Source organism: Spea bombifrons, chromosome 4, assembly GCF_027358695.1.
Source record: "Spea bombifrons isolate aSpeBom1 chromosome 4, aSpeBom1.2.pri, whole genome shotgun sequence".
NCBI classification, from domain to species: domain Eukaryota; kingdom Metazoa; phylum Chordata; class Amphibia; order Anura; family Pelobatidae; genus Spea; species Spea bombifrons.
In genome coordinates this window covers 77,409,258-77,423,800 of record NC_071090.1, presented here as the reverse complement: position 1 = coordinate 77,423,800, position 14,543 = coordinate 77,409,258, and the positions used below count along the sequence as shown (strand labels likewise).

At 39.3% G+C, this 14,543-nt stretch overlaps 1 protein-coding gene across 1 annotated transcript in view; it reads right to left on the bottom strand.

Moving 5' to 3' along the window:
* Positions 1-13,636, bottom strand: part of MTMR10 (myotubularin related protein 10) — a 30,554-nt gene extending 16,918 nt beyond the window's left edge. Inside the window, exons 1-5 of the mRNA XM_053464604.1 lie at positions 13,331-13,636; positions 12,602-12,662; positions 2,540-2,676; positions 2,263-2,335; positions 24-166 (exon numbers count right to left, since the gene is read on the bottom strand). Coding sequence (XP_053320579.1) covers positions 24-166; positions 2,263-2,335; positions 2,540-2,676; positions 12,602-12,662; positions 13,331-13,387 — 471 coding nt within the window. The 5' untranslated portion in view covers positions 13,388-13,636. The remainder of the gene's footprint in view (positions 1-23; positions 167-2,262; positions 2,336-2,539; positions 2,677-12,601; positions 12,663-13,330) is intronic.
* Positions 13,637-14,543: the final 907 nt, after the last annotated feature.

Below are 14,543 nucleotides of genomic sequence, written 5' to 3'. Positions count from 1 at the left end.
AAAAAAAACAGATCCAGTTTTACCTTTTTTGCACTTTCTGGCCCCGCTTCATCAAAACGAAAGCGCAATATCCGGAAATCCTTGCAATAAATAATTAACTCAGTGGGGTTGAATTTCAGTTTCTGGTTGGAAGAGAGTATTTTCTGCTTTCTCTTGGTGTCATTTACTGAAAGAAAAAAAAAGTGAAAAAGTTACTACATTTCACATACTTGGTGAACCATTCATTAGATTTGCTCTCTTGTGTACTCATAAAGAACTTGGTGCACATCTGGCTTTGGTTAGCATTAAATAAGTACATGTTTCTTAAAAGAAAAAAAAGTTGGTATTAATGATATTTACAACAAATTCTTATAAGATTCCATCTTAATAAGAAGCGACTGAAGTGCATCTCACACGTAGCACCGACAAATTCTGTAGGCATGTGCAGCAGGTGATTTGAAATAAAAGGTTTTGGTTACGACAGCTAAAAGTTTAATAAACAGAAGTGTGGTAGAGACTAATATTATGCAGTAAAAGGGAAGACTATACCTTCTTCTGTTATTGTGCCAAAACATAACACATGCATCTGGCACACATACCGCACAGTACTGGTGGTATGTTAACCAATGATCAATACCGTATTTGCTTGACTATAAGACAAGGTTTCATCTTATATTCGAGGTCGTTTTCTAATCCGACCTCAAATAGAGGTCTGACCATAAGACTAAGATCCAGATCCCTCACAGCGCTGCAAGGGACCTAGATCCTACTCTGAGGGCTGGCGTGACATGACCTTACAGTGCTCTGTCATAGAAGCCCCAGCAGAAATGCTGGGCAGCAGCGGGGGTTGTCTGCCCACATTGCGCAGAAGTTCACCTGCTGCCAGAGAGGAGGATCCTCCGCAGCGCAGCATGGACCATCTAACCATGCTCTGCCATCAGTGATCTAGGCTACCATCTATTGGCTCAACTGCCAAGGGAAGGTTAGAAGAAAGTGCTGGGTGATTTCCTCACTAAACCACTGATTGCCACCATCTAAAATGGTTAGACAGCCTTACAATCTAAAAGGCAATTTTATGTCTGTTTGCCAGTTCACAAAAGAATATTCTACAATACGCGGACAACTTTGTCCCCAAAAGCAGATGTTTTCTGACCATTCACAATGCACAGATACACAAAGGTGTCACACCATCCAAAACATGATCATATACTTACTAAAACGTACCTTTCTTCTATATTTAATACTGACCAGAGATCATTTGCCTGTATAAAACTGTATAATTACCTGATGTACAGTAGCTTTTTACCTTTAATACATAAATAAGGTATGAATAGAGGTTATGTCACTAATGCTACAAGTCATTTACAATGCTATGGCAACACTTCTATACATGGCAACAGAAGCCACTATAAGTTATACTACTGACTATAGTCATACAAGGAGCTCCTGATCATGCACTGCTGGGTGTACCCACCTTGTGGAGTGGTGAATACCACAAACATCTATTAGGTAATCACTACCACTGCAGCTATTTACCACAAACCTCTGATTCAGAAATATCCCTGACTGTTGATGTAACAGGTGGAGCTGTCTAGCTTGTGTAGACCTTATATTTATAACTTCATTTCTTAATATTAAACCTCTACACTAAATATTTTTGTTTTTTTAAGAGCTACTTTTTTTTTAAGAGAATAGAAGACAAAACATACATTTGAGTCCTGGTTCAACGTGATAGCTCAACTGATTTTGCCTTTAACTGGAATGCTACGTGGTATGTGCAGAAAGCATATTCAAGAATGCCTTGTTTCAGCAGATGCGGCTAGGGATGAGTTAAAGACAGAAATCTAATTTTTCAACTGCAATAACTGAAGAATGTATGCAATTTAAAAAAGGCAATAGAGTCCAAGCAAAATGGGCCCAATATGTATCTTACATTGAAAGAGGACTGGAGCGATCCTTTGAGAAAAGCCAGAAGACAATATAAAAACAGGTGTAGGTATTTTAGCCCACAAACATAAGATTATAGCAGCTCTCTTTTCATTTTGGTCATGCTTGTTGGCCACTCGTAGATTCAAATAAGTCACATCTAGAATGTGAAGAGGTGTAAACAGCAGAAGTGAAATAAGCCATCAGTGAAACCTATAACAAAAAGTTTGTGATGCTGTTATTTGAAGGTAAAATAATAAAGGAAGTTCGAAGGAACAGTTTTCCCAAAGCCATCCAGAACCAGTCTTATCGACAGACACATTTTAGTAGAAAGCGGCACTTCTTTAGAATACATACCCACAACAATTTGCTCTATACATGTCAGTGGGACATCATGTTCCCCAAGAAGGAGATTTCTGTAGTTGAATTTCTGAAATAAATGACAAACAAATCAGTAAAATAATGGGCAAAAATCACCAAGAGGTCATGAGCCTCCATTACATAGATATATAAAATAAACCAAAAATTGTCAATAATAATCTTATGATTTATCTTTCCAACAGCTGCCTTGACATGTTTGCTAACGTTTGAGTGAACAAAGTAAGGAGAAAATAGAAAAAAAAAAGGTCCAAACCTGGAAGGGCATGGGACTGTCAGTAATGAAGGAAATCTTGAAGTTGGTGCACACCAGTTTTCCCCATAGGTCATACAGGCTTGTGTCCGAGGCAATACATTTTCTGACAAAATTCACTTCGTTCACTACTATCTCACCTTCAGAGGAGAAAAAAAAGGACCTAATTAAGCATACTAGAATCATACCAGAGTTTCAAGAGACACTCCAGCCATAATACGTACTGTTCCTTTTATGCGTGTTCTCCCATATGCATTCCCCCCACATATACTATTTTTCTTAAACAGGTTGAACAATGTCGCTGCACGAGACAATGGGGTATCCCATTAACACCATTTTGAATGTTTCTAATGGCCTTGGCGAATAAATACAATACCTATAATAAAGAGGGAACACAACCAATGTTGATACTACTGAGCTTTCTTAGTATGCTGCTACTATTGAAAAGTAGATTTCGTAACAGATCAAGTAGGTTATAGTCAGCATTTTTGAATACTCATTTCACATCAGTCTGCCATGAAATTGGATAAGCTATGGTAAATGGGCTCACATGTAACCCTCCTCCCATGTCATATTTTATGCACCAGTCAGAAAATGTTTCAAATATCAAAAACACAATCATCATAAAGCTAAAACGAGACAATTGTAAATAAATGTAATTCTGTTAAATGCAATAAGACAAGTACATTGGGGCATTTAGATGTTATTACCATAAAGCCCTAAACATAATGTAATTAATGATAGTTAGGAACATTTACCTAAATTATAGGTTCTCAAATACCCATAGGCTGCTAAATAATACAAAAAAATAAAAAAATAGGCGATGAAGAAACAGAATTATGGGTCTTTTTTTTTTATCTTTCTAGTTCATCACTGGTACAGTTTGTTCTGGTTACAACAAGCTGTCCCAGACACAGCCATAGCCAAAAATTTCACATGACAACAAGGCCTGAAGCAATTCTAAGGAATCTCCATTAAACTGGCTCACAACAAAGAGATGTTTTGTGTGTGTTTTTTTTCCTTTACAAAAATAAAAATCAGAGGAACATTTTGGTTTTCCCCAAACAACATTGTTAAATAAAAGTAGCACATCAAAACATGCCACAGTGATTTCACCTTCTGGACAAGAGGGTAAGATACAAAAGCACCCAACATTCCAACAGCCAAGGAAAGACATGTTTTAATGTGTGTGGTTATAGGTGTGGGACTTCACATTTTTTGTTTGTTTTTGAGCATCAAAACAGTGATGCAGTGGTAATGTCACAGTGGGGCCACACTCCCCACAAGGGGATATGCAGCCTCTTTCCCTTCCAAGCCAAAGCAGGATCTTCTATGGTTCTCCTCAAAATAAGAACCCACTTGAGTCTGCAAAGTGGGTAGTGACCAAAAGGCACAAGGGATTAAGAAGCATTACAATGAATTATTTTGAAACATAATTGAATTTCCAAGCACGTTCCATTGTTTCAATACACAATATGGTGGCTTTTAGTACTGTACATACATTCGTAGCTAACAAATGTTCTGAGCTCCCTGGGAACAGGGGAGAAGAGTGGGACAGAGGGATCCCTATCCAAACAATATATATTTTTAGAAAATAAAGAAAAATATATTTATTCTTTCCAGTTTGGACACGTTTATTATATGTTGTGTTCCCAGGACAAGTAGTGTTGCAGTAAACATAATATTAGGACTAAAAAGTATAAAATAACTACACAACATTTGAAAAACACCCACACAAGTGACAGAGATCTATGCTAGAGGATCACTTGAGGAGTGGCTTGCATATCTCTTTTGGTGCTGCCCTGCTGCAGGCTTTTGTCTAGGGCGACTGCTATTCAAACTTGAAACCCAGAAACTTTAGAGCAATCTCACTATTGGCAATGCAGAAGTGCCTTTGTTAACCGAGGAGTAAAACCAGCCAGGTACCCCTAGTGGTGCCTGTAGCATCATTTAATCCTACTGGGGTGTAGGGATAAGGTCTTAAGGACTGTCCCTGTGGTCTTCCTTCTGTCTACCAGAACTGCGATCGCAAGTCAAAATAGAAAATTCATCTTTCCTGTGGTGCCACCACTAACCCTGCAGGCAAGAAAAGCCCAAACTTCCATTCTGGCATTTAAACGGCTGTAAGGGTAACAGCACTCGAACCAAGGGGGAACCAGGGTGTTAAAGGCAGCCGGCTGTTGCAAAGAACACAACTTCTAGAGCAAGGTTTTTGTGATATACCCGATATATATTGGTCATAGATGACAACATGGAAAGAAACAGGTGTAAGAAAAGCCGCTTTATTCTGCAACAATAGTAACAAACTTCCTACTTGCCGGGGAAAAAAGGGCCTTATTTTTAAACCAAACATCTCCGAAACTATACAGAAAAACAAGGAAGATATAAGTTTCTTTACTAAGCGAGTACAAAGACAATTCAGGCTGTGTAGGTGGCAGTTCCTCTTTAATGACAAACATTGTTTTGTATTTCTTGTCAAAATATTCCTCTCAAATTCCTTGCTGTTTGGCAAAGCAAAGGGCTGACACATGTATGGATTCTTAGTCATCCGAGTAACACTGTGCCAGCAACATTCCACTCCATAAAAAGGTCCAGAAACACACGTTCCTTTGTCTGACCCTGGCTAACTGTGCAGCATCCTAGAACACAATAAGTGATTCATTTGATTATGGGAGAATTAGATCACTATGTTACATCTCCATGCACCTACTGGAAAAATAAATCCCGCAGAACTAGGAGGGTAGGAGACACATAAATGAAATACCCAACACACCACTGTGGCTTGGACTTTTAATCAATTTATAGTGCTCCATTATGCTATGACATCATAGGACATGACTTGTATAACCAAATGTAGTGCCAACCAACCCCAAGAAGCCTGGGGGGGGGGATCCACAAAACTTCACATTACTCATCCGGCATCCAAAGATGGAGAAGAAAAAAAGGAAGACATCACTATGCGCCCAACACTGGAGAATTTATTTCAGACATTTAACTAATGTTCTCCACTATAAAACTGTGTCCAAGGCAGTCATGGAGCTACAAAGACAGGTCTATATGAGTTATGTTCCCTTAATAAAAGCAAGAGAAAATGTTGAAGGCATACTTTTGGAAGCTTCAGATGTAGGGAGTCTTCACAAAAACAGGGTATGCATTACATTCTAGGTTAACCAGAAAGCTACCCTCCAACCCATACTTGTCTCCTATGATCCTTGGTCACCACTTTGGCAGACATAGGCTTGTCTTGTATCAAAGCAATCACTGTTCAATCTTCTAAGCTATAGAATAGCCTGAAATACATGAGCATCTTGATTGCCAGAGATACAAGTTTAGCAATTAGGTTTGCGCTCCAAACACGTGGTAAGTGCTGAAAAATCAAAATGACGACACTGGGCATGAAAGAATGTTATACTTTTCCCCATTATACTTACAGGCAACCTTGTAAGACAAGAGAGGTAAATGTTGCAGAGGATTACACAACTACAGGAGAGTTAATTATTTAACCGTGTTCACATCGCTGACATTCCCAGCTACACTGAAATAGAATGAGAGGCCAGGAAGGAGCATGATATAACATTTTCCTACTCTTAATGGCAAACACGTGTTTTATATGTTACAAGTCTTTCGTTTTCATTGCTGACAAAGCTATTAAATGAACATGCGTTATTGGGAAAAGAATACATCATATTACCTGCGACTATAACAATGAGGCACCCTACAATATTCATTTTAGTTCACGTTGTATGGGTAGAAGGTTCTCTGCCTATCCTCTCTTCTCTTAGTGTTGAGCCTCTAGGGTGCCTTCTTCAGTCTGCGCACGGTAATTTGGGCTACTAGGCAGTCCGTAAAGATAGCAAGCACACAAAGGGTCTCAGTAGACCCCCTCTCTCCTCCCCTGACATTTTGTGAGCCAACACTGGAGCTGACTGGCAGTAAGACAACCATGTGTCAGAAGATGTGTTCAGCCAAACAAATCTCCTTCTCAGTAACTAGCTCAGAGGAGAGAAGAACGACAAGTGCTTTTAGGGCGATTGTGGAAAATTTTAAGGGACCTCTCAGCTATCGTTTGCATTAAAGTCCCAAGAGCTTATAACGGGATTAACCATTCTGTAGCTCTCCAACTGATGTTTGGCGTTAAACATCTCACACACCAACCATCTTACCTATAATGTATCCGTGTGGCTTTTACACACATAATTTCACTTCCTTAAATAGAAAGTACCCTTTTCTAACTATATCTTTTTATCAAAACCACTATGTTTGCCCAGGAAGCAAATCATTTACACATACTTGCATTTGTTTTCAGATACTTGCTAAACTAGGAGCAGGGCAAACATGTGCAGGCCACAGTGCGCAGCCACAGCCCTCCACCCTCTCCCTGAAACAGGCATAGCTTTGGAATAAATTAGGTGGTGTTATTTGTAGCTCTACAGTTCAAAACTCTTCTGCCAAACCTCTACTGTCTATATTAAAGTAAGACGTTGAAGAGACGCATTTTTGTGTACAAGCCTGTACATTGTTTTCTGCACTTTGTGTGTTCCACTAAGACATTTCTTGGGGCCGGGAGCGCAAGGAACAGCATGTTACCTAAATAGCTGCAGGCGATATAAAGTGGAAAGATGTGAGCCTCTGCAGAATAACTCAGAGCAACCGTGTTTCCTTATAAAAAGGAATCTTTCCTATGCGGTGAACCTGCGAAGATTTATGCAAACAGAGGAGGGGTGTAAGATTCTTGTGGCCGGGAAGTATAACCTTCTCACTGGAATTCTTAGCCTTTCTTCCACAAAGTTTACCGAACAGTGTCAATATTTTGGTCACACAAGAGCACTTTTTAAACCAGAATGAGGTTTCTAAAATGTTAATCAAAATATTGACACTATTACATAAACTCAGAGGACGTGTAGCGTCCAGACCTCTAGGAAAGCAAAATTTGAAAGAAAGTGTTGGTAGACCCAAACATTCAAAGGTCCCAGATAAGAGAAATATAACCAGAGAAAAGAACCAGACTGTTGACCTGGCATGACCCTGTCATCACTACATGTATTGTACCTTATACCGCTCTGTATGGTAACATGACAATGTTTGGGAGGCTCATTCAACATTTATGTTTACTGGCCGAGTATCAAGTAAAAAAGGAAAGAGTCAGTAGGGTGCCACCGATATTATCTGGACCTGGATGAGGGCCACATAGGAGGAAAAGAATGTGCGTGTTATAATAGATGCAGATGGATATTAAAGTTAATCTATCTTTTTTATTAGATAGTGGCATAGTATTTTTATAAATGTACTATTAGCAGCAGCAGTATTTTTTTAGGGCAGCCGGTCCAGGGGATGGCAGCCCCACTGTCACATAATAGGGAGCCTGATCATTACTATGGATGGCTGTGCCGAGTCAGCACAGTCCTATAGTTTCCTTCCACGGCTTCTTTAAAAGTGGCACGCTGAGATATGGAATCATATCCCTACACACAACAAAAAGGACAACGGCTCAGAGGCATGTGCTGCTACTAAGGCTTAGGCCAGCACCAAAGTAATGTAAATACAGTAAATACGCCACTGCCAAGTACCACTCATTTCCGAAATTAAACAGATATCGAAACATCTATGCTTTTTTCTGGGCTTCATGTACCATACCATAAGAGCTATACAATAACCGAACTCACGATGAGTGTAAAGAAGATAAGTTAGTTTGGGTATATATTTTTTTATTCCAGATTACTTCCTCACTTCCTCAAAAATTGTGTTTAGATTAAGATGGCTCCAACCTGCGTATACGTAACACATGTTGACGGTGTAATATAGCATCAACTGGAAGCTAGTCATTGTTTATTTTTGTCTCTCATCCTGCAGGGAAAGCTTCGAGAGAGGGACATGTCTGCTACTTAAACCGAATGGTTCCTAAAAAAAAAAAATCAAATACTTGCTTTAGGTTCACAGAGATGTACACACAGTGATATTTCCTGCATTACTAGATTTTAAAGGCGTGGCACGCTAGGTATTAACAAATACATCATGTGTAATTGACAAAAGGCGGGAGAGGAGGACTCCAAATGTTGTCCAGCAAGGACGAGCGACGGAGGCAGGAAGTAACTTTATAGAATAGAAAGAAGCACTGAATTAACAGCAGATATGCTACAACTATTAAAAATAAATATTGGGCCATTTTTCAAGGTATTAAAAGGCTCATTATTCCATATGCGCTATATATATATTATACACACACATCAGTAGAACCTGCTGAGAAAAAGAAACTATGCAGTCTGGCTAAGTAGATCTTAAATAATGGAAATTATTACCCAGTGCGCCCTCTTTTAGACAACATCCATAACTATATATTACCTACCTTGGCTTTTCAAATGCCTGTTTTGTCTTAAATAAAATCATATATATTGTATCAGGCTATGTAGCTTTAAGTGTTTAGATGGGTTCATCAGTGATAGTCCACATTAAAGGGGTTGTTCCACCTAACTTTAACAGAAATTAAATCTTTAAAATGTAAAATTCTACCAAAATTTAAAATGGTTTTGGGGGCACGATTAATTATAGGGGTGATACAAAATTAAGAACTTGCGGCTTTTTTTCTCCATAGAAGTGCGTGCAGTGAATGCTTTTACATTAGTGGAACAAACCCCCTACGGACAAGCCTCCTTTCACACTTCAGTCACACTTCATATTATTAGTTATAACTTTTGTGTAATTTCAGTTTTGTCTTACACTTCTTTTTCATAAAAAGCTTGTATTGTTCATGTACATCGGAACGAATGTTATCCGTTATAAATGTGTACAGAATTTCAGTCCAACCTAGTTGTGCATTTTATTTGGGTTGGGTGAGAAGAGAAGGTTTAAGGGCATGTTTATACAAAATGATACACTTTAAGAACATGTACTCAAGTGTATCCATAAAATTATAGCCTTCTGGTAGCTATATATAAACACGGCTTCCTAAAACTGCTCTAAGGGGATGTTGCGATGGTCACCATGTTATTAAACATCATCTGAACTGCATCCTTGGAAACTAAAACCACCAAACCCCAATCAAAACTATATTGAAGGTATCTGCTTGAAGTTAAAGGGACTCTCAGGCCACCATGTGCCCCCTTTGCACCTGTCTCCTTTTCTCCCAGTCGTTGAACCTGTTTTGGGTTTTGTTCTGTGTACAGCTACCACTGATGGTCTGGTGAGAAGGAAGGTGATCCTAGGGCAGCATATTATATTATAAGCAAGAGAGCAGAAGAAAAGGTCCAAAGGGACGTGAGACAGGTCTCCCACCACTAGGTGCCAAAAGCTGTAGGAAACAACAACAACAACAACAACAACAACAGTCATCCTAATACACTTCCCATTCAGAGCACGAGTGCCTTAAGTATATCTACTATACTCTTCAAATATGTATCTCCCTTCATGACTCAGCATGGAAAGAGCAAAAACAATAAGATAGGCAGCTGTTATTTGTCAAACATACTAGCATACATTTAAAGTAAAAAAAAAAAACAAAAACAAAAAAACAGGCTTTTGTGTTCACACACACACCTTTTATTGCTCCATTTGCTTTAAATTTTATGAGTATTCTAATTACTTAGGATTCACAGTCATGAGGCGTTCTCCCGGGGCATAGAAATAAAGTCAGCATGGCTGACACCCTGTTTTATGAAGTTTAGTAATTTCCTCCGGCTGAAGGTTGTTGGACACTTTGATGCTAGTTTGCGTAAGGAAACGGGACTACGATCGCCGTACAAAGCTGGACACTTTGTCTGCAGACAGAGATGGAGAAAGGGGTTAATCCTGTAGAATACCCCCACGCATCATTAGGTTTAGTATGTGAAAATTATTATTCTGCTATACACAATGGCCTCGTCTTACAAGAGATGTGGTGTTTACAACAAAATGGAAAGTGTAATATTATGCAGGATGGGTTTGTCGTTGGTAGCCAGTTTCCAGGACAGGTATGTATTATTGAACACCGACTTTAATAACTTTTCTTCCTATAGTAGAATACGCATGCTGGCAGCATTACAATGTGTTTTGTGGCTCACGCTTTGTTACAAAGGCTGTGTTGACTTTTATAGAAACTCTATCACTGGAGCGCCACATAATCCATTTGGTAACATTTCTGCTACACTTCATCCTACTGATAAAATACATGTCGCTGCCTTTCTAAATAGATGTACTTCTTCAGTACTGAACTAATAATTGTGTTTTATAAAAGATTTTAGTGAAGTCTAAACCTCGTGTCCACCTTAATTTACACAAAGGTCTGTTCCAGACACAACGTTCAGAGTCCTGTCAACATTCTCAATAGCTCAAGGGGAGGAACACAACATATGTGCAGGATATGTTCATGAACATTTTATTGTTTTTATCTTTTTGAAGCCGCAGATAATGTTTGTTCTTAGGGAAGTCAGAGTAACGCAGGGAATTGGTCATACTCCAATCTGATGAATGTTACGTCCAAGTGGTTAATGTAAATTCAAACTCGGTGATAAAATGATCCAGGAGGACTGGAAAAGATGCCAAGTGAGTTGATCTATAAAAGCATTGTGGGTCCAACCAGCATGAAGTTTTATTTACCGTATTTCACCATGTATAAGAGGCACCTTAATTTTGGGGTCCGAGATTTGAAAAAAAATTATTACATACTTATTGAACTCAAGTTTTATTTATCATAAAATTCATACTCATCCTTATCACTCCCATCCATTAACTGCCCCTAAATTAACCCTAGAGACCCCATCAACCATAACTGCCCCTAGATTAACCCTAAAGACCCCGTTAACCATAACTGCCCCTAAATTAACCCCCAACCTCCCCAAACTTTCAGCAAACCAAATATAAGGAAAGGGGCGGGGACAATCAGTGTGCAGGGAGGGAGTGGGAAGTATTAACTGCAATCTACAACCACTGTATAAGATGCACCCAGTTTTTAGACCCCAATTTTTCAAAAAAAGGTGCGTCTTATACATGGGGAAACACAGTATGTTGTAGAGGCGTCTGCTACAATCCCAGAAAACCATAACTACAAGCAACACTTCATCGCATGGGCCACATAAAATATACATCTGCCACACCTTCTGTGGCTGACACCAAAAAGATGGGTTACACCTGGAACCAGCTAGAGAGAATAGCCCAGGACGGAGGACGCTGGAGATCTTTAATTGGCGGCCCATACCCGGGTAGGGGTAATGGACATAAGTAACTAAGTACACATCAGGCTTTATCCACTAAATGGAGTTTTCAGAGCGATTCGCAGGTGTGTTCCGGCTGCAAATCTCTAACTTCACTAAGCGAATTATGATGAGGCCAGCATTGGCAAGTTTATCCTTCCAGAAGGGTTGGATTCTGCCCTGCATACTGCATAGTTTAGTTAGTGTGATGGCTTCAAAGAAATTTCTCCACTTTAACGGTGCATTATTCAGGATGAGCACCACTCTTTATGCAGGAGATGCTCATTGGGATTGGATGCATTTAACGCGCAACAAAGTTGGTCATTTAAAATCTCCCCATACTGTACCTACGAATGTCCTCAGTAAAGTCACATAAAAAGTTACAGCCAAACACACCAATGCTTTATGTATAAAAATACCTAAATCACAGCTACATCGTATCCTGATGTATTAAATTTAGTCCTTTTAGTTCAACTTCTCCATTGCATTCCTAGCTGCCAAGATCCAGATGTAGCCGCGGACAGGATTTTGACAGCCTGGATGTACACAACGTTCTGTGTCATTCCAAAACACAGTTTAGTCCAACAACAGCTGAAGGTCCCCAGGATACAAAACACAAACAGGTAACAAAGCGGATGTTGCATTTTTGCAGGACATTCCAAGAGCATCACCGAAAGCCGACACCATCAGTGAAAGAACACAGATCTGCCATTAACCACAAGACAGTTATTAGTCACCATTCACTAAGGTTTTCAATTTAAAATAAGATTTCACTCCAACACGCAGCTTTAGAACTGGACGTGGAAAACACAAGGCGAGGTGTCTACTTGCGATGAATCTGTTTTCATCATCTGACAGCATACTCTGTTAAAACATTTACACAAATTCCATTTCCATGACTTACCGGGCAGCAGAACAGCCTTCAACTTTTTAATCTTGGTTTCTGGGCTTAATTTGTCTTCATGCTGAAAGATATAGTCATAGTTTTAAAGTGTGATATATATATATATATTACACACACACATATATATGCATATGTGTACACACACTACCATTCAAAAGTTTGGGGTTACTTAGAAATGTTCTTATTTTTGAAAGAAAAGCAAATTTTGACCATTTAAATATCATGAAATGGATCAGAAACAAAGCGTAGTCAACGCCTATTGTAGCTGGAAACAGATTATTTTTAATGGAATATCTTCATAGGCATACAGAGGCACTTTATTACTCCCATCACTCCTGTGTTCCAATGGCTCATTGTGTTCACTAACCAATTTTATGTTTAAAAGGCTAATTGTTACTACAAAGTATACAACCAATCCTGCAAGGTTCTAATATGTGCATGTGTAATAATATTATATATATATATATATATATATATATATATATATATATATATATATATATATATATATATATATATATATATATAATGAATATATCACTACTACAATATGTTACATCTTTGCAACCAAAGCAGTGGAACAGAAGTCTCAGGCCTCCACTCTCTATTATATAGTATAACACAATCACTATAGTGCATCAGAGGGCTAACCCCGTAGCAGCTGATCACCGCCGATCGAATGGCTCTCCACCTGATCAATCAGATCACACATATAAGCGCATCGCTTACCTGGGGGGGCAGGAGGTAGGATTTAAATGAAGGTTTAGACGACTTCAGGGAAAACATTGTGGATCCGCAAGCAACAGTGTCTGCTTAATGGGGATTTAAACCTGTGCCTCGCTGAGGCAGGAAGCAGCTCCCTTCAGTGATCCACTGGATCCCAGCGCTGCCTGCGCAAGTTCATTTGTCCTCCTCGCCGGGGATTCCGTGGCTCGTGTTGTTTGCCAGGCCAGACATTTTTCCCCGTGGCTCCCGTGCGTCTCACTCCCACACGCACTTTGTATTTGCTTTCTCACTGATTTCCTGTGAGTCTGTCCCTTTCTTTTCACAGGCTGTGCACATGTGCAGAACTCAGGGGGCTAGCAGCGCCCTCTGGTGTCCTTGGAATGTATTGCAGTTTTTCTTCAAGGCGTCTAGATTTTTAATAAGATCTTTTATTGTTTTATTTATGGTTTCCTCTAAAAATAGGAAGCGGTGGAAGAATTATAAACTGTATGTGGTAGAATTAAAAGGAATACACATTATGTATTCATAATAAAATAAATATGATCAAAACATAAATGAGTGAGATATATAAATCTTTTTGGCACAGTCAATTTCACAGTTTTTTAAGGGCCATATACGTTAAAATAAGATGGCTGGTGCTTATTTTAAATGTCATTGACGGCAATAAATGAATTTAAAATATCAGTGTTGTTTATGAAATATTAGTTGCACTTAGAAATAAAGCATAGCTCCCAAGTGTCCCTCTTCTAGGAGGTCAGAATTTTTACTGCATATGAGAATATTGCAGTGTTCTACAGACAATAATGTAGTGGTACGCTGCCATTTAAACACATTAATTTGCCACTCAAGGCTTAATCATGGGCCCCCAGGTGTCTTGATTTTGGCGGGACAGTCTGGATTGCGGGTCTCTGTCCCGCCTATCCCTACCTTTTTCCCACTTTTCAGGTGTAGCTGCGGGGAGTGGGGGTAATTGAGCCTCATGGGAAATCAACGTGTTCTTTATTTTTAATATGCATGACGGTGCTGACAAAAATGTAGCGTGTTTTAAGTAGCGATGCAAGCGCGGCATCGTAAAGTGCAATTGTATTGATGAGTTCCGTGAGATGAGTTCCCTTAGGGGTGTGCGACCTGTGCGGCCGCACAGGGCGCCATGGCAACAGGGGCGCCTGCCTGGGACTTAAATTAAAATATTGGGGTTTTTTTGTTTGTTTGTTTT